Below are 22,738 nucleotides of genomic sequence, written 5' to 3'. Positions count from 1 at the left end.
CAATACCGTTGTGGAGACGACATTCGATCCCAGTTTATATGCAAGCTCAATTCTTGCTTAGCAATCTGAGACGATTCTGTGATTGGTAAGCATTCTTAATATGTGGATATTGAGATTCCTGGAGTTTACTCCACCAACCGCACAATCTTGCAACTTGGAGTTAACGGTCCTCCTATCAGGAATGTAATATTATACTGTTTAACCATCTCATTAAGAGATATATGACACTCAAAGTTTGATTTTATCTTCAGGAACTAGGATTTCAGACGATCAACTTCGGAGTTCAAGGTCGTGTGATTTGTGACATCATGTGGCCCCACAGGAAATAAACGAGAGGTGTTATTTCCTGTGGGGCCACGTGATGTCACTGGTTTATGCTGATAAACCAGCAACAATAGACGCCTTGGAGGGTAAAAATTTTCGTGTTATTCGGCCAGAAATGCTCAAAAAAGTTTTATCTTTAGGAACTAGTATTTCCGATGCGAAACCTCGGTTAGACTGTTGGGAAAGATATTCACGGCAATTAGGAAGCCATTCAATTTCAGCCAGTTTGCAACTCCCTTAACCATCAGAATCTCTGCTTAAAAACAATACAGGGATCAAGGAGTAGAATAATATTGATATCCTAAAGAATATTGTTTTGTCAAGCATTTAGGGACGGTATCAGCGTCGAATAGGGTCATTCGTGCATATCGACAAATGAGTTATGATCCATCATTGGTTCAGAACGTTTAGTGCTAAGAACCTTAGCATTCTCGCAAGAGACTAAAGAGCTGTTATCAACTTCTTACGCGATCCAGATTAAAGCTGATACCTAGATACATAATTGGCTTTGTCGGTAAGAGTGATCTCAAGATGGTCAAGTAATTTTGTATTTCCACATAAAGAGAAGGAACTCTTTATGAAGCTTGATCCTCATTGTCCAGTCAATTCCCTAGAGTATGTTTCCATAACAACAACTGTATGTGTTTTAAATTAAAACACTTAAATTTAATCGCCTTTTATTTAATCGATAATAATTTATTACGTTTTTTTTTTCTTTTTTTTCATTAATATACCAACTTTACAAGTATAATTTTTTTTGTATTTATTAAAAAGCATTTAAAAGAAAAAAACCACTAAAGCTAACGGTGTAAGTCTATGAATTTTCATTAAGACACACATTAAATAAATAAAAATTAAAAAAAAACACCCAACTACTAAAAGAAAAAAATAAGCAACATACAACAGTAAAAATTTAATGAAATTAAATAAAGTGAATTGAAATTGAAATGTACATGCAATAATTAACTTTTTATTAAAGAAAAACTATATAAAAATGTTAAATAAAAATTAATGAAAATGTAATATTTAAAACATTGTATGAAATTATTTGAAATTTGCAACAATAACGGAAATGAAACTGAAAAATACCGCCGGACAATACAAGGTAAACCGTTACGTTAGCTGATGGTGGTGGAGATGTAGGAAGATGTAAGAGTATGTGAGTAACTAACTGATGTTGCCTCTACGACGATTGAGTAAATGTAATCGAAACGTTTTTCTTTACATATTTATAATCACGTTGCTTTATTTTTTCTATAATTTTATTGTTTTCTGGCCAAATTGCTGAAATGTGCGGTTAAACATTCCTGCAACTTGACAGTAGTATGTGGATTAGACTTGGTTGTAAGTAGGTGTAAGTTTGAGTGTCAGTTTTATGTAAGCTATATGTATTATTTTGCACATTTTATTGCAATTATTCGTATTTTATAGTTATTGGGCTTATAACTGTTAATTACATAGTTGAGAGCTTAAAAGTTTACGCTTTACTGGTTACAGTGTGAAAGTAGAAGTGAAAAATATCTTAATAGGGATACATTTAGTGTTACATTTCACTCTCTCAAAATGAGGAGCACCCAAATAAATGAATATTGTTGAATTTAGTCTAATAAGGAAGTCTTTATAATAAGGAACAAGTCAATCCTTATTGTCAGACGCTTGTTCTGCTTTGATATATGCTTTCTCATTACTTGTTCGTCTCTACTCTTCTTATTAAACATTTTATGACAATTATTTTAGTCTAACTTTCGGAGTTACTCCTTCAAGATCAATTTAAACTTATTCAAGCTATTCCTAGAAGACATGCTACCCTGAACTAAATCCCTCCCTTCAATTGGCCATGGCTATCTGCTACTAGATGTATCCCATAATTAAGATTCAATCGAAGATTTTTTCGCAACTTCAATCGTAGATCATTTTGATCTCAAAATTAGATTCAATCGTTGATCTTACTGTAGTTCATATTTTTATTAAGTTTTGTCAACAAAAATGTTTTAAACATTTAAATAAATGATGAAATTTGCTCAAAAGTAATGTCTACTCTATATAGTTTAGTTCATTATTCTTGATATACACGAGATTATATCGAAGAGACTCTAAGCACAGCATCTCTCAAGAAAGCTTTCGTATAGCAAACCACAAAATCTATAATGTAGTCTCACTGCGTTAGGCAAAGTGTTCGTGGCTGATTTAAAAATGCTGGATTTTTTCCAATTTTTAGCTTTTATTTTGAAACATTTGTACCATATAAATTTATTCAAAGTATTGGCCATTGTTAGCTATGATCTTTTTCTATCTTTCTGGCAACACATGGATTCCGATCCAAAAGAACAGATCATCTTTTGAGGCCAAGAACGAATCGGATACTACGTTCCAAAGTGAAACGTATCCCAGAGAAAGTGTTCTGCATCGATCGAAACACGGGGCACGATCTAGCCTATAAAACGAGTGAGGTAAATCTTCCTAATTACTTCATTCTCTTTACTTTTTAACTATTATTGCAGCATGTGGCCAAGCGTTGTGATGGAATATTACGGTTTCATATCTGGCCGCATATTCTGGTCGTTTTTCGGTAAATGCTCACTTCAATCAATCAGTTGAGTTCGATACGGGTTCCCTGTGATGGTATGGTCAGATTTCAGCAGCTAATAATATATATAGAGCCCTTTTGCTCCCACCAAATACAGACAATTATCTTAGCATCATTGATATATGGATTTGGTGTCGATTCGGCTGGTTGGCCGGGCTTCACATACGATCTCTTACGCTTCGGGTTATCGGAATGGATCCATTTTTCATCGCAAATAATGATTCGATCCAAAAATAATTTTCTTTTATAGCATTCAAGCATCATTTCGCGCATGCAAAATCGTCTTTGAAGATCTCGTATGGTACCCAATTTCCTTGCTTTTTGATGAATCCTGCTGCTCGCAAACGGTTTGAAATTGCTGCTTGAGTAAGTCCCATGATTTTGCAACAGTCTTCATGGAGTAATGCCTCCAATTCTTGGTCTTCAATTTTTTTGGCTGTCCTGGGCGATCTTTGTCTTCCGTGTCAAAATCACCACTTCTGAACCTAACAAACCATCTCTCTTTGAAACCGATGGAACACATTCTATTGAGAAACATCAATGTTATGTGGAAACTGATATTGAGATCTCTTCTTATGATTTATCTTGAATGATGCATGTTTAGACATTGTTCTACTCGCGTACATTTAGTTTTGCCTATTTGTCTGTAAAAAAAGAGACCTTTGCACAGTTTGCAAACGTTCAAATAAGGCTTGTGCAGATTGTTCCGAAAGGCGACAGCTAGTGGATCTATGCACATGAGTTCAAAACTAAACGGTATTGTTCTGTATAGTTGAGTCAAATTAAATATTCAAAGTGGTTCTCACACGAAGCCCTTTGATCTGTTTCTTCGTTTTCTACACTTAAAACGAATTGCGTAAATGCGAGATCAACGGGGAATTTGAGACTATCCCTTAGACTACCGGATCAAATAAGGTCGTAATAATGTTGATATCAGGCTTATCTTTACTGAGAGAAAAGCGGATGATATTGGTGGATTCACATTTCGTCCACGGTTACGAAACGGCGCAAAATCTCGTCCATATTGCGGTTGAACAACTCCAAACACTCCTGCGAAGTTGTTACACGATTGCGTTTGTGGTCAATTGTGAGCAGACGCGGCTTTCTTGCGGAAAGCTTTCCCATACCTAAGTGATCATTCAAAATTGAAACCACTGAACCATGTGAGATCTCTCGCACTTTCAATCTCCGATCGGCCAACACCATATTGTGAATTTGTTTAATTGTTTCGGGTGTAGTGACCTTAACTGGGAGTCCAGAACGTTCGGCATCTTCCGTGCTTGTACGGCCACAACGAAATTTAGTAAACCACTGTTTTGAAATTGAATTGAACTGAATTGAAATTGATGGTGAACAGTTCCTATAGTACTTATCAAGCTTAGCCTGGGTTTGAGTGATGGCTTTTCAGCAAAAAATATTGCTTAATAAGGACACGAAATTCAGTTGCTTGACGCAGCGTGTTAAAATTTTTACAGGAGTCAACTGACCGATGCCAGGAGCAGTTTTTGATTTCATTTCATTCTCAGCATTGTCAAGGAAGACAATACTCCAACTCCTAATGCATGCAAGGAGAATTCATTTACTTTAGTACAACAGTACCTGACATTTGTTGCCTTCAGAATTCAAAGGTTAAGAATAGCTGGCTTTCTATTCCATATCAGGCTAAAAGTCATTGACATTCAATGTGACTTTATGTTGATTTAATTTGTCAAACTCTTATTAATTGTAGCCTATTAAATAAACTTATTAAATGAACTTTTTATAGGATGAACAATTTTAGTATTGTTTTTAATAGAACTTCATGAACTCTTTATATATTCTATTTTATTTTTTGTTTACTTTATATAAAGAACAATTAACTTAAATCTTTAAATAATTGGAGCATATTTAATGTTTTATTTAAGCATAACCAGCGTTGCTAATCTTCTAGCCATAACTGTTTTAAAGATACAAACGATCTTGCACCCCAAAAAAGAAGCGTTGATCTTACTGACATTTCATACTACGAATCGAAAACAAAATTTAAACATAGAGAGTAAATTTGTTAAACTTCATAGTATATGATCTTGTAGTTATATTTTGTTAGACTTTAAGTCTGTCTAAGCGTCCATCAGTCTGTCTGTCTCTATGACTTTTTATGTTCAGCTCTGCTAACTGCTGTCTGTGTGTTTGACTGACTGACTGCTTGCTTTCATTTCTATTTTCTACTTTTGACTTTTAACGCTCTTTTTTTTAAAAAAAATTCCATTGTTGTTGTGTTTGGGTGTTTTTGTTGTTGTTTAGTCTTATTTTAATGACTGCAATTAACAATTTCAAATGTGTGTAACCTAATGGAAGTGTTAGAGGTTGATATTTAGTTTCTGTGTAGAGTGTATATCAGACGAGATAAATTCATATAGAGAGAGTAATTATCAGGGAAACCAAAATATGCAAATGCATGTTTTTTCTGGTGAGTCTAATGAGCACATGGATAAGATATTTACACGTTTCAGAACTATTTAAGAATTTTGGCATCGATTTGTTAGTGCATATTTTTGCATATTTTACCCTTAAATACATATTTTTGCATATATTTGTTTTAAGAGCATATTTATGTCATATTTTGCGTTTTTAGAGCATATTTTACAGTTTAATAGCATATTTTGAGTTTATCAAAATCAAATTTTGTCTTACTTATTTTTCGCTGTTTTTACTTCCTTTGTTTAAAATTCAAAATTGAAAAAAACAGAAATTTTTTTTTTTAAATTTAAAATAACAATTCGAAAAATTTTTTTATCCAAAAAATGAAAAAACTAAAAAAAAAATTTTGTTCACCTAAAAATATTTAAATTTTTTATTTTGAATTATAATTAGGTGAAGGGTATATAAGATTCGGCACAGCCGAATATAGCTCTCTTACTTGTTTTAATATAAAATAAGCACTATTTTAATAATAGCTCCATCTAAATATCAAATTTTAGTTCTAATTCAAACTTAACCGTTCTAGGTGTTAAAGAAATATTGTCTTTTAAATTTGCTCCTGTAACATCACTTGATGTCGAAAGAACATTTTCTATGTATAAAAATGTTTTCAGATCCAATAGACAACGTTTTTTATTTGAAAATTTAAGTAAATTTTTTTTGGTTAAAAATTATGTAAAAGTTTGTTTTTTTAAGAGCATATTTTTTAAATTTTAAGAGCATATTTTAAAGTTTTTACTGCATATTTAAAGCGCCTAAAACGCTTTTTTTAGAGCATATTTCCGGTTTCCCTGGTAATTATACACATAATTTTGTATGTTTTTTTACATTGATACAATAGTTTGTGATGTTTAATTTGAAACATAATTATTTTGATAACAAAACCCAAAACCCACCAAGTGTTAAAAGCAACTCGAAAGAGAATAACATTTTCAAATGAAAAAACAGAATTATTTAAATAAAAATGAGCTCAAATTATGAATTCATTAGAAAACAGCAGCGCCACTTTAATTTATGTTTAAATGTCTTTTTATTTCTATGGAAATTTTGACAGATCCCACAGAATCTGCTTTAAGCTCATTCATAGTCATTTCAATTTCCCTTTTTTTATGTAGATTTTTTTTAACTTTAAATGTTTTTTTTTCAAGAAATTCTTAAAAAGTTCTTATTGTATTTGGAGGGGTCTGTTAGACAAGATACAATTTTAAACATATGGTGCTGATTTTGTTATTAAATTAAATACTTTATTGCTATTTTATGTGTGTGTCTTCTTTATACCAAATGTTTATTCAAACAAATTAGTTTTTATTGGGGGGTTTTTAAACTAATTGACATTTAACGGTCATTTTTCTACTTAATTTATGTATTTTTCAATGCAAATTTAATATTCAAGCGTCATTTTGTTGATATTTATTTATTTGTAATTTTTTGTTTGGTGATTTATCTTAAAGGAATTTTGTTTGCATTTTATATAAAAGGATATGATGTCATTCTATAATTAGATTAAAGAAACGTAGAAATTTATTCATTTAAATGTTAAGTACATATTTTAGAAATTTTGTGACAATTTTTAAACTATATTTTATTCGAATAATTATTCGAATAATTTGTTAATTATTCGAATAATTTTTCGAATTTAACAAATAAACAATCAGTAAATGTTAACAAATGTTACATAAATAATTTCATTACTCGAATAATCGGGTAAATTGTTTGACAATCGTTCGTTAAAAACCCTCGAATAATCGAATAAAAAAAAAACATAAATGACAATATTTAATCGGGTTAACAATAATATTAATACCTTTTAAAGTAAAAAAAACTAATCTCAAACATGGCCAAACGATTAATCGATTAAAAACTCGAATATTCGCTTTAAATATTATAAAAAAAAGAAAATTTTAAATTCAAATTCCGATCGCACTACCTTTACTTTGTTAGAGTTACTTAAAGTAATACCGATTAATCGTTTTTCCGAATAATTTAATCGATTATTTTGTAAAAAAAAAATCACAAATGACAACCTTTAATTGAGTTAACAATAATATTGAACGCTTTAACGTAAAAAGAACTGAAACATGGCCAAACGATTAATCGATTAAAAACTCGAATATTCGCTTCAAATATTATCAAAAAATACAATTTTAAATAAAAATTCCGATCGCACTACCATTATTTTGTTAAAAACATTAAAAGTAATACCGATTAGTCGTTTATCCGAATAATTTAATCGTTTATTTTGTAAAAAGTTCGTTGAAATGAGTTTTATCTGCTTTAATTGTAATCGAATAATCTGGTAAATGATTTGAGAAGCGTTAGTTAAAAAATAAAAACAATCATAAATGACAATTTTTAGTCGGATTAACAATTTTATAACGATAAAGTAAAAAGGACTTATCTCAAAAATAGCCAAACGATTAGTCGATTAAAAACTCGAATATTCGCTTTAAATATTATCAAAAAATAAAATTTTTATAATTTTATAATTACTAAAAGTATTACCGATTAATCGTTTATCCGAATAATTTAATCGATTGTTTCGTAAAAATTTTTGCTGAAATGAGTTTTATCAATTAAAGCCGATAAAAGAGAGATTATCTTATCGGCTTTAATTGTAATCGAATAATCGGGTAAATTGTTTGACAATCGGTCGTTAAAAACCCCGAATAATCGAATAAAAACAATCATAAATGACAACTTTTAATCGAGTTAACAATAATATTACATATAACGTTTTAAAGTAAAATATGGCCAAACGATTAATCGATTAAAAACTCGAATGTTATCAAAACAATATTATTTTAAACGAAAATTCCGATTACAATACCATTATTTTGTTAGAATTACTAAAAGTAATACCAATTAATCATTTATTCGAATATTTTATAAAAAGTTTTGCTGAAATAAGTTTTATCATTAATAAATACAATTGAAACCGATAAAAAAGCGATACTTTTATCTGCTTTAATTGTAATCGAATAATCGGGTAAATTGTTTGACAATCGTACGTTAATAAACCCGAATAATCGAATAAAAACCATCACAAATGACAACATTTAATCGAGTTAACAATAATAATATAACGTTTTAAAGCAAAAGAACTTATCTCAGAAATAGCCAAACGATTAATCGATTAAAAACTCGAATATTCGCTTTAAATATTATCAAAAAAAAAACACTATTTTGAATCAAAATTCCGATCGCACTACCATTATTTTTTTAAAATCATTAAAAGTAATACCGATTAATCTTTTATCCGAATAATTTAATCGAATATTTTTTAAAAAGGTTTATTGAAATGCCTTTTATCAATAATAAATATAATTGAAATCGATAAAAGAAAGATTTTTCAATTGAAAATATATTTTATGTCGGTTTTTAAATCGAATAATAAGTGATGAGTGTTTGAGATATTTTGATCGAATATTTGAGGGAAATTGGTTGATAAATAGTGGGATTTATTTTAATATAAGTTTACAGTTAATAACTGATATAATATTAACCGAATAATCGGAATTGATGATTATTCGGGTTTTAAATCGACGAAAAAATGAACAAAATTTGTATTGTATTTGAATATATTGTTAAATTGTCTGACTATTATTCAAATTAACGAATAATCGTAATATGACTTTCATAATTAACATCAGACATATTTGTTAAGGTTTTTTTTATTAATCGAATAACCTTTTATACGCTTTCCTAATTGAATAAGAAATAATTTCTAGTAACAGTTTGATCATGTATGAGCAGGATGTATAATTTTGTGACAATTTTAAAAAAAAAAACATTCTTTGCAACGCTCATCTTTATTTATTGCATTACTTTACATTAATTATTATTTATTCCTTCAAACAGAAAATTCATTATAAATAACACTTTTGCCATGAATTTAATATTTATAAATTATTATCACGAACACTGTCTCTTCACAAAAGCCGTTCAAGACAAATAAATATTTGTTCATAATAAAATACATTTATTAACAAATTACTTATTTTTTTCTTTCTTTCTTTATTTTCAGGTGATGACAATCATGCACAACACATTGCCTCTCACAAGAAGGTGAGTTAAGTTATTGGTTCTTAATTTAACTTAATTTCCATAAATATTTTTACTTTTTCTGTTCATTCTTCTATAAAAAATTGATACCCTTCTAAATGCCAATAACACGCATACAAATCAATAGATTGAAAGAGATTTATGATGGAAAAAAAGAAAATTAAAATAAAAAATAAAACATTTAATGCTCGAATAATTTCATGTAATTTGTTGTTGAATTCAACAGCAACAGCACATCAAACGAACGGGCCATTTGTCCATCAAAATATAAAATTTTTATTTAAAAAAAATACCTTTTTGCAACCAAGCGTAACGTCATAAATTCTTAATAAAAAACACATCAGCAATAACGAATGTAAATTCTGATTCATTTAGAATAAAAAAAAAAAAATAAATTTTATTTTAGGCGGAAAAGGGTTATAATTTTGTATGAAAAATAATTATGTATAGGCACATACCTATATTTTTGTTTGCTATGGTTGAAATAATTACAAATTTATTTGTTTTTTAACACGATTTACATTTTATTAGAGAATTTTAGTTATAAAATAAGATTTTGTTACGAATAATCGGTTAAATTTTTAAGCGATTAATCGAATAATCGTAATTATTTGCTTATTGTTTTATTTATTTTTAGGGAATAATAGTTTAATTATTAATTAAAAATTTGTTTGAAAATTTAAACTTTTTAAAATCATGTTTTTTAATCGAATAATCGTTATACGAATAATTTATTCGAATATTTTGTAAAAAGTATTGCTGTAATTAGTTTTATCTCTTTTAATTTTAAATTAAAGACACACAAGAAATTAATAATTTCAGTGAAAAATCATTTTTTGAACGAATAATCGGTGAATTAAAAACCGAATAATTTAATATAATTTTCTAGAAATGAGAGTTAAATAAAGCAAATATACATAATACATTTTTTTGAAGAAAATAGGAGAACATTTATTTTATCAAACAATTATTCGTTTAAAAATACCGAATAATGTAATAAAATCTATCACATTTAACGTTTATAATTAAAAGAAAGTGAGTAATTGTTATTAACAGTTAAGTAAATTGTTAATAACATTTGCAATTTATATCAAGCGAATAATTGAATAATCGGGTGTTATTTATTTATTATTTATTTATTTGTTCAAATTTTTAATTTTTCATAATATTTGAATTGAATATTCGAGTTATTAATCGAATTTTCTCGATTTTACTTTAAAACTTTGTAATATTACGAAAAATCAAATAATCGCCTTTAATTGTTGTCTTTTTTTTTGTTAATCTAACGATAAATTAAATTCGATTAAATTATTCGGATAATTAATGTCTTGTAAATTTATAATTTATAACAATATTTCAAGCGTTTTTACGATTTTACTTTACAGAGTTATATTTTTATTGTCAAATCGTAGAATTAAGATATTTGTTATGAGTTTTTCGGTTGTTTTTAACGAATAATCCTTTTTTATTTTAAAATATAGGATTAATCGTCTGCTTTATTTAAAGTTCTTATATATTAAACTTGATTTAATTATTCGGCCTAAATATTTCTTTCATCGGTTTTATTTGCCTTTAATGAATTTATTTTTTTTTAACTCATTTCAGCACATTTCACAAAATATTCGATTAATTTATTCGGATAATTAATTAATCGGTATTATTATTAATGGTTTTAACAAAATAATGGTATTGTGATCGAAAATTCTATTCAAAATTTAATTTCAATAATTATTAAAGCGAATATTCGATTTTTTTAATCGATTAATCGTTAGCTCGTTTTTACGATTTAAGCGATTTTAATTTAAAATGTTATATATTATTGTTAAATCGTAGATTTAATATATTTGTTATGCGGTTATCCTTTTTTAAGGAATAACCATTTTTATAAATCTAACATTTAAAATTATTGTATATTAAACTTGATTCAATTATTCGGTTTTAAAATAACCGATTATTTGCCTAAAAATTTATTTCATCGGTTTTATTTGCCTTTAATCAATTTATTATATTTTGAACTCATTTCAGTACATTTCACAAAATATTCGATTAATTTATTCGAATAATTAATTAATCGGTATTATTATTAATGATTTTTACAAAATAATGCTATTGTGATCGGAAATTCTATTCAAAATTTAATTTTCCATAATTTTTAAAGCGAATATTCGATTTTTTAATCGATTAATCGTTAGATCGTTTTTACGATTTAAGCGATTTTAATTTAAAATGTTATATATTATTGTTAAATCGTAGATTTAATATATTTGTTATGCGGATATCCGTTTTTTAAAGGAATAACCCTTTTTTTAAATCTAGCTTTATTTAAAGTTATTGTATATTAAACTTGATTCAATTATTCGGTTTTAAAATAACCGATTATTTGCCTAAAAATTTATTTCATCGGTTTTATTTGCCTTTAATCAATTTATTATATTTTGAACTCATTTCAGCACATTTCACAAAATATTCGATTAATTTATTCGGATAATTAATTAATCGGTATTATTATTAATGGTTTTAACAAAATAATGCTATTGTGGTCGGAATTTCTATTCAAAATTTAATTTTCCATAATTTTTAAAGCGAATATTCGATTTTTTAATCGATTAATCGTTAGCTCGTTTTTACGATTTAAGAGATTTTATGTTAAAATGTTATATTATTATTGCTAAATCGTAGATTTAAGATATTTGTTATGCGGATATCCGTTTTTTAAAGGAATAACCCTTTTTATACCCTTCACCATGAGTGACAAGGGTATATATAAGTTTGTCATTCCGTTTGTAATTTCCACATTTTTCATTTGCGACCCCATAAAGTATATATATTCTGGATCGTTATAGATAGCGGAATCGATATATCCATGTCCGTCTGTTCGTTCTGTGTGTTGAAATCAACTTTCCGAAGCCCCCAAATAACTTACATACACGATTCATACATCAATATCTCCGAAATTCTTCCGGCTCGGTCGCTATTTAAAATCGAGAAAATCGGTCCACAAATGGCTGAGATATAAGGAAAAAACTAGGACAACCTCGATTTTTGACCTATTTTTGACCTACATATATCTGGATTACTAAGTCATTAATATAGACAATATGGATATCTAATGATAGATATTTCAAAGACATTTGCAACGACGTATGTATATAAGACCATAGTAAGTTGGACATACAATGGGTCAAAATCGGAAAAAATATTTTTTAACCCGAATTTTTTTTTCATCAAAATTTTTTTTTTTTTGTCATAAATTATTTTTCCAAAAAAATTAATTAAAGAAATTAAAAAAAAAAAAATTTTAAAAAACTTTTTAAAAAACAATTTGGAAAAAAAAGTTTAAAACATTAAAAAACAAATTTTGATTTTGTTTAAATAAAAATATTTAAAAAAAATATATTTTTAAGTATAATTTGGTGAAGGGTATATAAGATTCGGCACAGCCGAATATAGCTCTCTTACTTGTTTAAATCTAGCTTTATTTAAAATTCTTATATATTAAACTTGATTCGATTATTCGGTTTTTAAATAAATGTTTTTAAAAAACTTTTTTCATCGGTTTTGTTTTTAATGAATTTCCTTTTAATTTTTATAAAATATTCGATTAAATAATTCGGAAAATTAATTAATCGGTATTAATATTAATGGTTTTAACAAAATAAGTGTGATCGGAAATTTCATTCAAAATATAATTTTTATCATTTTTAAAGCGAATATTCGATTTTTTAATCGATTAATCGTTTGCCTGTTTTTACACAAACTTACTTTTACTTTAAATCGTTTACCGTTATTATGGTTAGTTTGATTTACTTTAAAACATACGTTTAACTAGTAGCACTTAATTAGATTTTTTATTAATATTTTTTAGATTTTATTAACGAATAAGCTTATAATCGTTTAGAATATCCTCACTTTTATTTATTTTATGTATTAAAAACTATATTATCAACCGATTATTCGCTAAAAAATCTATAGCCAATTGAAATAATCTCTCTTGCATCAGTTTTATTTGTCTTGATTTGGATTTATTATTATTGGAACACAGTTTAGCAATACTTCTTGCAAATATTCGATTAAATTATTCGGATAATTAATTAATCGGCATTACTATTAATGGTTTTAACAAATTAATGCTAATGTGATGGAAAATTTCATAAAAATTGCAATTTTTCATAATATTTGTGAAGAGAATATTCGAATTTTTAATCGATTAATCGTTAACACGTTTCTTCGATTAGTATATTTTACTATAAAATTTTGTATTATTATTGTTGCTCCTACTAAAGATAGTTATTTGAGATATTTTTTATTCGGTTTTTCTGAACGAATAATATTTTAATCGGTTAAGATTCCTCCCCGTTTACTTAGAAAATAGTTTAGTATAATAATTTTAAATGTTATTTATTAAAAAATATAGTTTATTATTCAGTATTTAATCAAATTAGCGGACTTGCAGAAAATCGGTTCAACATTTTAGTGTCAATTTTCAATCAAATTAAAGGTTTTTATAGCAATGTTTTGAAAATTTGCAATTATTCGATAATTTTAAACGATTATTCGGATTTTAGATGTCTTATATAATGTTTTTATTGGTTATATGTTTTGAACATTTGAATTAAGTGTTACTAAAAGCTAAATCCATAAATCTCCATTAATCGAATATTTATTTCAATATGGAATAACTAGATGAAATAGTTTTAGATTATTTTCTATAGATACAGTAGCTGCCATATGTGGTCCTTTGCCAACTAAGCTAATATTTTAATATGTATGTAATAGTAATTGCTATTGAACATCTTTCGTCTTACATAAAATCACGTAACATCATCCAACCTCCATTAGAGTCTTTGTAATATGTCACACTATATACTGGGAACACATGTTCATACTTATATATTGTTGGTAGGTAGCTACATTTTGGACTAGTTACTTGTTTAAAACGCATATATAGTTCATGGTGGTTTTACATAAAAAAAATAAATTTTTTAAAAATAAATAAATAAAGTGGAAAGCACATAAACAAACCGCAGATAATAATACTGACAATTTTATCGTCATCTTAGACGTGGTTGGTACTACTACTTTTCCTACTTACCTCCATACTGGTTACTACTTTAATTTTGATTTCCTTAAAGCAAGTGATTTATGCCACACATACACTTCATTTGAGAGGAATGGAGTCGACGACGCGTCATCGTATGCCAACATCATGTGCAACAAACAGACACAGTCGTCGTCATCATGGAGAGGAAAGGAAAAAAAGTCTTAAAATGTTGTAAAATTATTTGATTTCATTTTTGAAATATCTGGCTGCATCGTCTGGGCCTTTTTAAACATGATGTTGAACCTTTTTTTTGCAAGTACAGTGAAGGATAAATATTTGGAATATTGAGTAATTTAATGAAATTTTCCAGAAAAGACTCGATTATGTTCAATATAACATATATGAGCTATCCCGCAATTAAAACTTAAATTCCCAAATATTTTTGAAAAATCTCTAAAAAGGGAATTTCTATTTTGTATTTGGGAATTTAATTGTCTTTGAAAAAATGGCAAATTTTAATGAAAAAACTAGCGTATTATCTGCAAAATAACCTAAATGAGCTAATTCCCAAAAATAATTTCAAAATCCCTGTTCGGGGAAACCATTTTTTAAATTAAATTTTTTCTTTTTATACCCTTCAGCTTCGTGAGAAGGGTATATATAAGTTTGTCATTCCGTTTGTAATTTCTACATTTTTCATTTCCGACCCTATAAAGTATATATATTCTGGATCCTTATAGATAGCGGAGTCGATTAAGCCATGTCCGTCTGTCTGTCCGTCTGTCTGTCTGTCTGTCTGTTGAAATCAATTTTCTGAAGGCCCCAGATATCTCCGGGATCCAAATCTTCAACAATTCTGTCAGACATACTTTCGAGAATTTTGCTATTTAAAATCAGCAAAATCCGTCCATAAATAACGGAGATATGAGCAAAAATCCGAGAGAACCTCTGAAAATTTCATCAAAAAACACAATGTATTGCATGCTTTGACAAAAAAACAACAAAACGTATGCTTGGGTGTGCAAGCTTTGTGTATTTGGTTTTTTTTTTGTTTCTTTTGGCGTTGTTGTTGTTTTTATACAACTAAACCCAGCGGGAAAAAATGATAGGACTTCAATTTGTAGGCCTTCTAAAGGGCATACTTACACATTCTAAAAGATCCGATACTCATTCCACCCTGCCTGCTCTTAGAAGGTGTTCAAGAAGCCCTATGAATCCCCTTCTAATAACAAGTGAGCTTGTTGGCTGCCAACAGCCCATCATAAGTAGGCCTTCTCTCAGCCCTCTAACAGCAGCGAGTATGCAAGGCCTTGGCTCGCAATGACACGCCGTGTAAAATTGAAATGATTTTGCAATGCGGCAAAATGATTTTGCAAGTCCTTGTGTCTGCAAAATGAGGCATTTAGGAAGGCCTCTTTACTGCATCTTTTTCCCGCTGGGAACGTTTGTTTGGTTGTGTGTTGGTTTTTTTGACAAAAAATCAACAAATCGTATGTTTGAATGTGCATGCTTTGCGTATTTTGTTTTTCTTTTGTGTTTTGTTTCTTTTGGAGTTGTTGTTGTTTTTTATACAATTAAACGTATGTTTGGATGTGTGTTGGTTTCATTGCCTTGCGTATTTTGTTTTTCTTTTGGTGTTTTGTTTCGTTTGGCGTTGTTGTTGTTTTTTGTGTTCTTGATAAATTTAGGATGCTGTACGCTGAAAGTGGGCAATGTACATACATATATACTATTTATAAAAAATAATAATGCATCCACAACAAAGGTGAAGGGTATATAAGATTCGGCATAGCCGAATATAGCACTCTTACTTGTTTTAATTAAAATTATGAAATTTATTACATTTTTTGTTTACTGAACATGAAACTTAAATTCCCAAATATTTTTGAAAAATCTCCAAAAAGGGGTTTTCTATTTTGTAGTTGGGAATTTAATTTTCTTTCAAAAAATGAAAATTTTTAATTAAAAAACTGGTAAAAAAAATAATTATATGGAAAATAACCTAAATTAGCTAATTCCCAAAAAGGATTTAAAAATCCCCTCTACGGGGAAAACAACTTTTTAATTAAATTTTTTCTTTTTTTAATATTAATTAAGAAATAAATTACATTTTTTGTTTACTGAACATGAAAACTTAAATTCCCAAATATTTTTTATAAATCTCCAAAAAGGGGATTTTTATTTTGGTATTTGGGAATTTAATTTTCTTTAAAAAAATTTAAATATTTAGTGTAAAAACTAGTGTAAAGATTAATTATGTGCAAAATAACCTAAATGAGCTAATTCCCAAAACCAAATTCAAAATCTCATGTTCGGGGAAATCAATTTTTTAATTAAACTTATTCTTTTTTGATAGTAATTAAGAAATTTATTACATTTCATGTTTACTGAACATGGAAACTTAAATTCCCAAATATTTTTGAAAAATCTCCAAAATGGGAATTTCTATTTTGTATTTGGGAATTTAATTTTCTTTGAAAAATATGGAAATTCTTAATGAAGAAACTGGTGAAAAAATAATTATATGCAAAATAACCTAAATGAGCTAATTCCCAAAAAGGATTTAAAAATCCCCTCTACGGGGAAAACAATTTTTTAATTAAACTTTTTCTTTTTTTAATATTAATTAAGAAATAAATTAAATTTTTTGTTTACTGAACATGAAAACTTAAATTCCCAAATATTTTTTATAAATCTCCAAAAATGAGATTTCTATTTTGTATTTGGGAATTTAATTTTCTTTGAAAAAAATTAAATTTTAATGAAAAAAATAGTGAAATGATTAGTTATGTCAAAAATAACCTAAATGAGCAAATTCCCAAGAAGAATTTCAAAATCCCCTGTACGGGATTTTTATATTTTTTTTTTTTTAATAGAAATTAAGAAATGAGTTACAATTTTTGTTTACTGAACATGAAAACATAAATTCCCAAAAAATGTTTGAAAAATCCCCAAAAAGGAGATTTCTATTTTGTAGTTGGAAATTTAATTTTCATTGAAAAATGGAAATTTTTAGTGTTAATTATGTTCAAAATGACTTAAATGAGCTAATTCCCAAAATTAATTAAAAATCCCTTTACGGGGAAAATCAATTTATTTGATAAAACTAAAATTTTTGTAATTATAATGAAGAAACGTGTAATATATTTTGTTTAACAAACCCTTAAACTTAAATTCCTATATCCATTACTATTGAACTACTTTTACACCCCTTCCACCATATAATTTTAATGTATTAACTTTAATTAAGCTTTAATATATTTCTATTGTAAATTACATTAAATACTAAAATTACATATAAAATTCTAATTATATATTTGTAGTTAACCAACAATTTTCCATTGTAATATGTTTAAACGCTTTTGTCCTTCACAGTACATGCACATAATAAATAAAATAAAAATAAATTTATAATAACGTCGTTTGTTGTCTGTGATAATTTTCTAAATAAATTTTAGTTTTATATTTAATTTCACATTATTTCTCTTTTATTACCAGATTATTTTATACATAATTTACAATTCGACATATATTAGGATCACATTTGCCTGTTTGGCTAAACCCCAACAAAACGTCTGTCTGTCTGTCTGTCTTTCTATCCAAGATAGTTTTTCTGTCTCATAGTTTTGATTTATGTAAACAACAATGCGTTTCTCTGGGATTTTTCTTTATGTTTGTTTAAACATTTTTGTTTTTCATTGATTTTTGCATAATCATAGCAAAATGTTATTTGATATTTCAAGATATTTCGTTATTTATTTTGCCCACATCATCATCAACATCATCATCTCTCAACATAAGTAGAGAAAATATTCATATGTTTGAATATTGATTATAAGTTCCGTATATGCGTGTGGTTTTATTCCAGCGTTATTGAATGCAGAAATTATAATATTCAAAACTATTTTTTATTTCTCATTTCATTGTGATCAACCTGAGTTGAGGAAAACTGTTTTCAGTTTTCTTTCTACTTTTTGTAATGCATTTCACGTCATATGAGTTGTCATGTTTGGTTTTATGTAATAAATCAATCAAAATCGTTTTATATTGAATGGCTGTCAATAAAGTTTTGAGGGTTTCTTTATTATTTCATTTTGATTTTTCAGACAAAATTTCCATATTTATTTTCACAGCAAAACCGCTTAAGGAAATAGGTCTGCAGCTAAATAAACTACTTTTACCAGTATGCTTTGTTGAAACTTTAAAGCCACCTGTAGAGAACAGAGAATATACTATAATAGAAATAATATCCTGGTTGATACATTGTTTTACAACTACTTTTAAATTAACGAATATTTAATAAAAAATTGCGAATAATCGGTAAATAAAGTAAACATAAATTATATAAATAAAATGATTGCTTAGTCCTTTGAAGAACTTTATAATCGGTTAATCAATAAGTTACTCGAATAATCGATTTACAGGTTAATCGTCCAAATTACCGCAAAGTCGATGTAATAACTGAGAATTGGAGGCATTATTCCATGAAGATTGTTGTCGAACTCAACAAGAACTTGCAAAATCATTCGTTAATCGATTAAATGCCCGATAATTAGATTAATAATTTTTCATATTTTTAAGGCCCATTTTCACGATGTCTGGCTGTTTCTTAACTTATAGTATACTGTCTGTTAAAATATTTTTTTTATGAAAACTGTCATTATAGCTTTAGATTAAACAAGTAAGAGAGCTATATTCGGCTGTGCCGAATCTTATATAAACTTCACCAAATTATACTTCAAAATACAAATTTTAAATATTTTTAGGTAAACAAAATTAATTTTTTTTTCAAGTTTTTTTTAATTTTTTTTAAAAAAATTTTCAAATTGTAAATTTTTTTTTAAATTTAAAATTTTTTTTTTTAAATTTAAACATTTTTTTTTTTAAATTTAAAAATTTTTTTTTTTAAATTTAAATTTTTTTTGGTTATAAAAAAATTCGGGTTAAAAAATATTTTCTCCGATTTTTACCCATTGTAGGTCCAACTTCCTATGGTCTTATATACGTCGTTGCAAAGGTCTTTGAAATATCTATCATTAGAAATCCATATTGTCTATATTAATGACTAAGTAATCCAGATATAGGTCAAAAATAGGTAAAAAATCGAAGTTGGACCGGTTTTGCTGATTTTAAGTAGGAAACTTCTCGAAAGCATGTCTTACAGAATTATTGAAGATTTGGATCCCGAAAATATCTGGGGTCTTCAGAAAATTTATTTCAACAGACAGGCGGACAGACAGACGGATCCAGAATATATATACTTTATAGGGTCGGAAAATTATATCGTGGAAATTACAAACGGAATGACAAACATTTATACATATACCCTTCTCACGAAGGGGAAGAGTATAAAAATAACTAGATATTGTGAAAATGGTGATAAACAATTTTGAAGCAAATACAGTTTGAAATTGTCGAATAATCCATTAAATATCCCTTTAAAAACAAAATACAGTTCTAAATTATCGCATAATCGATTAAATAAACGAATAATCGATTAATCGATTAAATAGTAGATCGATTAGATTCAATATCTATACCTAAACACTTAAAAAACTAAAAATTTATTTTTATCTGTTTTTAAACTATTTTAAACATTTTTTAAATGAAATTAAATTCTAAATTGCCAAATAATCATTTAAATATCCGGTTTATATATAAATTCATTACATATTGATTCTACAAACAAAGAATTAAATAACCGAATTATTATTTAATCGATTAATTACCCGAGTAAAAGATTAATCGATTAAAACATCGTTTTATCTATTTTTTATTTAGGAATAATCCGTAATTGATTAAATGCAGATTAAATTATCTGAATAATTGATTAATCGATTAAAAATATTGTTAGGTTCACAAAATACAATTTAAAATAGTCGAATAATAGATTAAATAATCGAATACTCGATTAAATATCTCGTTTATATGTAAATCGATTAAATATTGACTCTATAAACAAATAATGGAATGAACCATTAAAAACCATTAATGTTTTAATCGATTAATTACCCGAATAATCGGTTATTCGATTAATTCATGTAATTTATGAATAATCGGAAAATCTATAATGCAGATTTCGAAATAAACAATTAATTTTCCAAATGGTTGTTTAGCCGATTACAAAATATGTTTCAGTTTGTTTTTAAATTGTTTTTTTTTTTCTCTTTAAAGTAACTGAAATTTTAAACTGTCGACTAATCGATTAAATAACCTATTAATGGGTAAATTTCTCAAGTAATGATTCTATAAAACCAATAAAAATATCGGTTTATCAATATCTAAATTTTTTTGTAATTTACGAATAATCGGTTAATCGATTAACTGTAGATTCTTTAATAAAGCATTTTATTATCTTAATAATCGATTAATATAGTTTTATCTAGTTTTTATAGCATTTTTAAACAAAGATTACATTTTAAATTGACAAATAATCGATTAAGTAAACGAATAATCGACTAAATAAACGAATAAACCGTTTAAATGGTAAATTGATTGGATATTGAGTCTATAAATAGATAAATAAAATTAAATAACCGAATAATTGGTTAACCGATTATCCGATTAATTATATGAATAATCGATTATTCGATTAAAATTATTATTATATCCTCTTTAAATGTAGATTTTATAATAAAATAATTAAATATCCAAATATATAATCGGTTAATCGATTCAAAAATATCGTTTTGTCTTTTTAAAACTGTTTTTATTTTTTGAATTAAACTTTCTTTCCAGCGATTAAATCGCTAATGCGACAATTTATCATTTTAAATTGTGGAATAATTGACAATAATAATTTAAAAAACTAATAATCGTTTAAATAACCGACTGCCATATCTCACACAAAGTTTGAAGACACCCACTATAATAGTACTCCAAGTATGCATTAATAAATTTTTCCTTTGTATGGGAGGTGCCATGCCCATTGTTCATATATAGGTCAATTGTGAATCTAAACCATCCAGGTACCCACTCAAACACACACAACAAATTTCACCGAAATAGGCCCAGCCGTTAAGGAGCAGTTCAGTTACTAACACACGTACAGAAGAATTATATACATATATAAAGATAAAAGGATGATAAAAGGTCTTCCTATTTTTTAATTTAAATAAAACAAAGTGTGTGAGTGAGATCTAATCGCAATTTGCCATTCGTTTGAAAGTCCTATCGATGCCATTATGTATGGAATATAATTTCATGCAAATGTCCTGCGCGTCTTTCCTGGGTGGCACGCATCCTAAATGTCCAATGTTCCATGACTTCGGCGGATAAATCAGGCTGGATATGACCGATGGGATGGGTTATGTGAGGGCCGCTGTGGTTTTTTGCATAGACCTGCGACTTAAGAAATCCCCTCAAGAAATATTCTAACGGTGTCCAATAGCAAGATCTCCGTGGCCAGTTCAAATCATCTCCATTTGAGATGACCATGACCTCAAATCTCTCGTACAGAATGTCCATTGTGACATGAGCTGTGTGTCACGTAGCACCGTCCAGTTGAAATCACACGTCGTTGGTGTCCATATCATCTAATTCAGGCCATATCATCTAATTCAGTTGGTAATTATCGACCTATGGTGCTCGCCATTGACGGTGATGTCCTGGACATGGTTGTTCTCAAAGAAATGTGGATTAATGACGCCGTAAGACCAAAATCCACATCACGCAGTGACTTTTTCGGGATGGATCTCATGGGGGATTGATATTGTACCAAATTTGACAATTTTGTTTGATGACGTACCCATTCATTCAGAAATGATCAAAATTAAGATCGATTTCCATTTCATTTCGATTTCATTTCCATTCCACAACTTTATCATTTGCACGAGTTGTTTAAGGCTATATCCGATCGAATGACAACCAATTCGACAGATCTAGCTTCAACAATATGATCACTATTAAGTCCCTATTGGAATACACTTTACATGATTAAAAAAATGTATTTTTTCTTTTTAACGATTAAAAGTTTTAATAATGAATTAATATTATTTGATATTCGGATTAAGTTGTCCAAATTTGAAAGTTTGTGGTTTAAACTCTGTTTAAATTTCAGGTTTTGCAATCACAATTCTGAAAGTCTTCTATGTAGTTTTGTCAAGTTTTAAGCCAATATTACCAATAGTTTGATAGTTTTATAATTCCAATTGGCCTTACTGTGCGACTCTATGACTAGTTTACTTACTATTTACATTTGAAAAATTCTTTATTAAAATCTACTTAAAAAGAACTTTTACAATGTAATCCACATTTCCCTTGAA

The 22,738-nt window shown here is 27.6% G+C and overlaps 1 protein-coding gene across 1 annotated transcript in view; it reads left to right on the top strand.

Annotated features, from left to right (window-relative positions):
* spir (spire type actin nucleation factor) overlaps positions 1-22,738 on the top strand; it is a 176,912-nt gene that overhangs the window by 47,815 nt on the left and 106,359 nt on the right. The window contains exon 2 of the mRNA XM_065499694.1: positions 9,396-9,436. Coding sequence (XP_065355766.1) covers positions 9,396-9,436 — 41 coding nt within the window. The remainder of the gene's footprint in view (positions 1-9,395; positions 9,437-22,738) is intronic.

Source organism: Calliphora vicina, chromosome 2 (assembly GCF_958450345.1).
Source record: "Calliphora vicina chromosome 2, idCalVici1.1, whole genome shotgun sequence".
Classification (NCBI taxonomy): Eukaryota; Metazoa; Arthropoda; class Insecta; order Diptera; family Calliphoridae; genus Calliphora; species Calliphora vicina.
The sequence above is the reverse complement of the archived record's forward strand: the minus strand, read 5'-3'. Positions and strand labels throughout refer to the sequence as shown.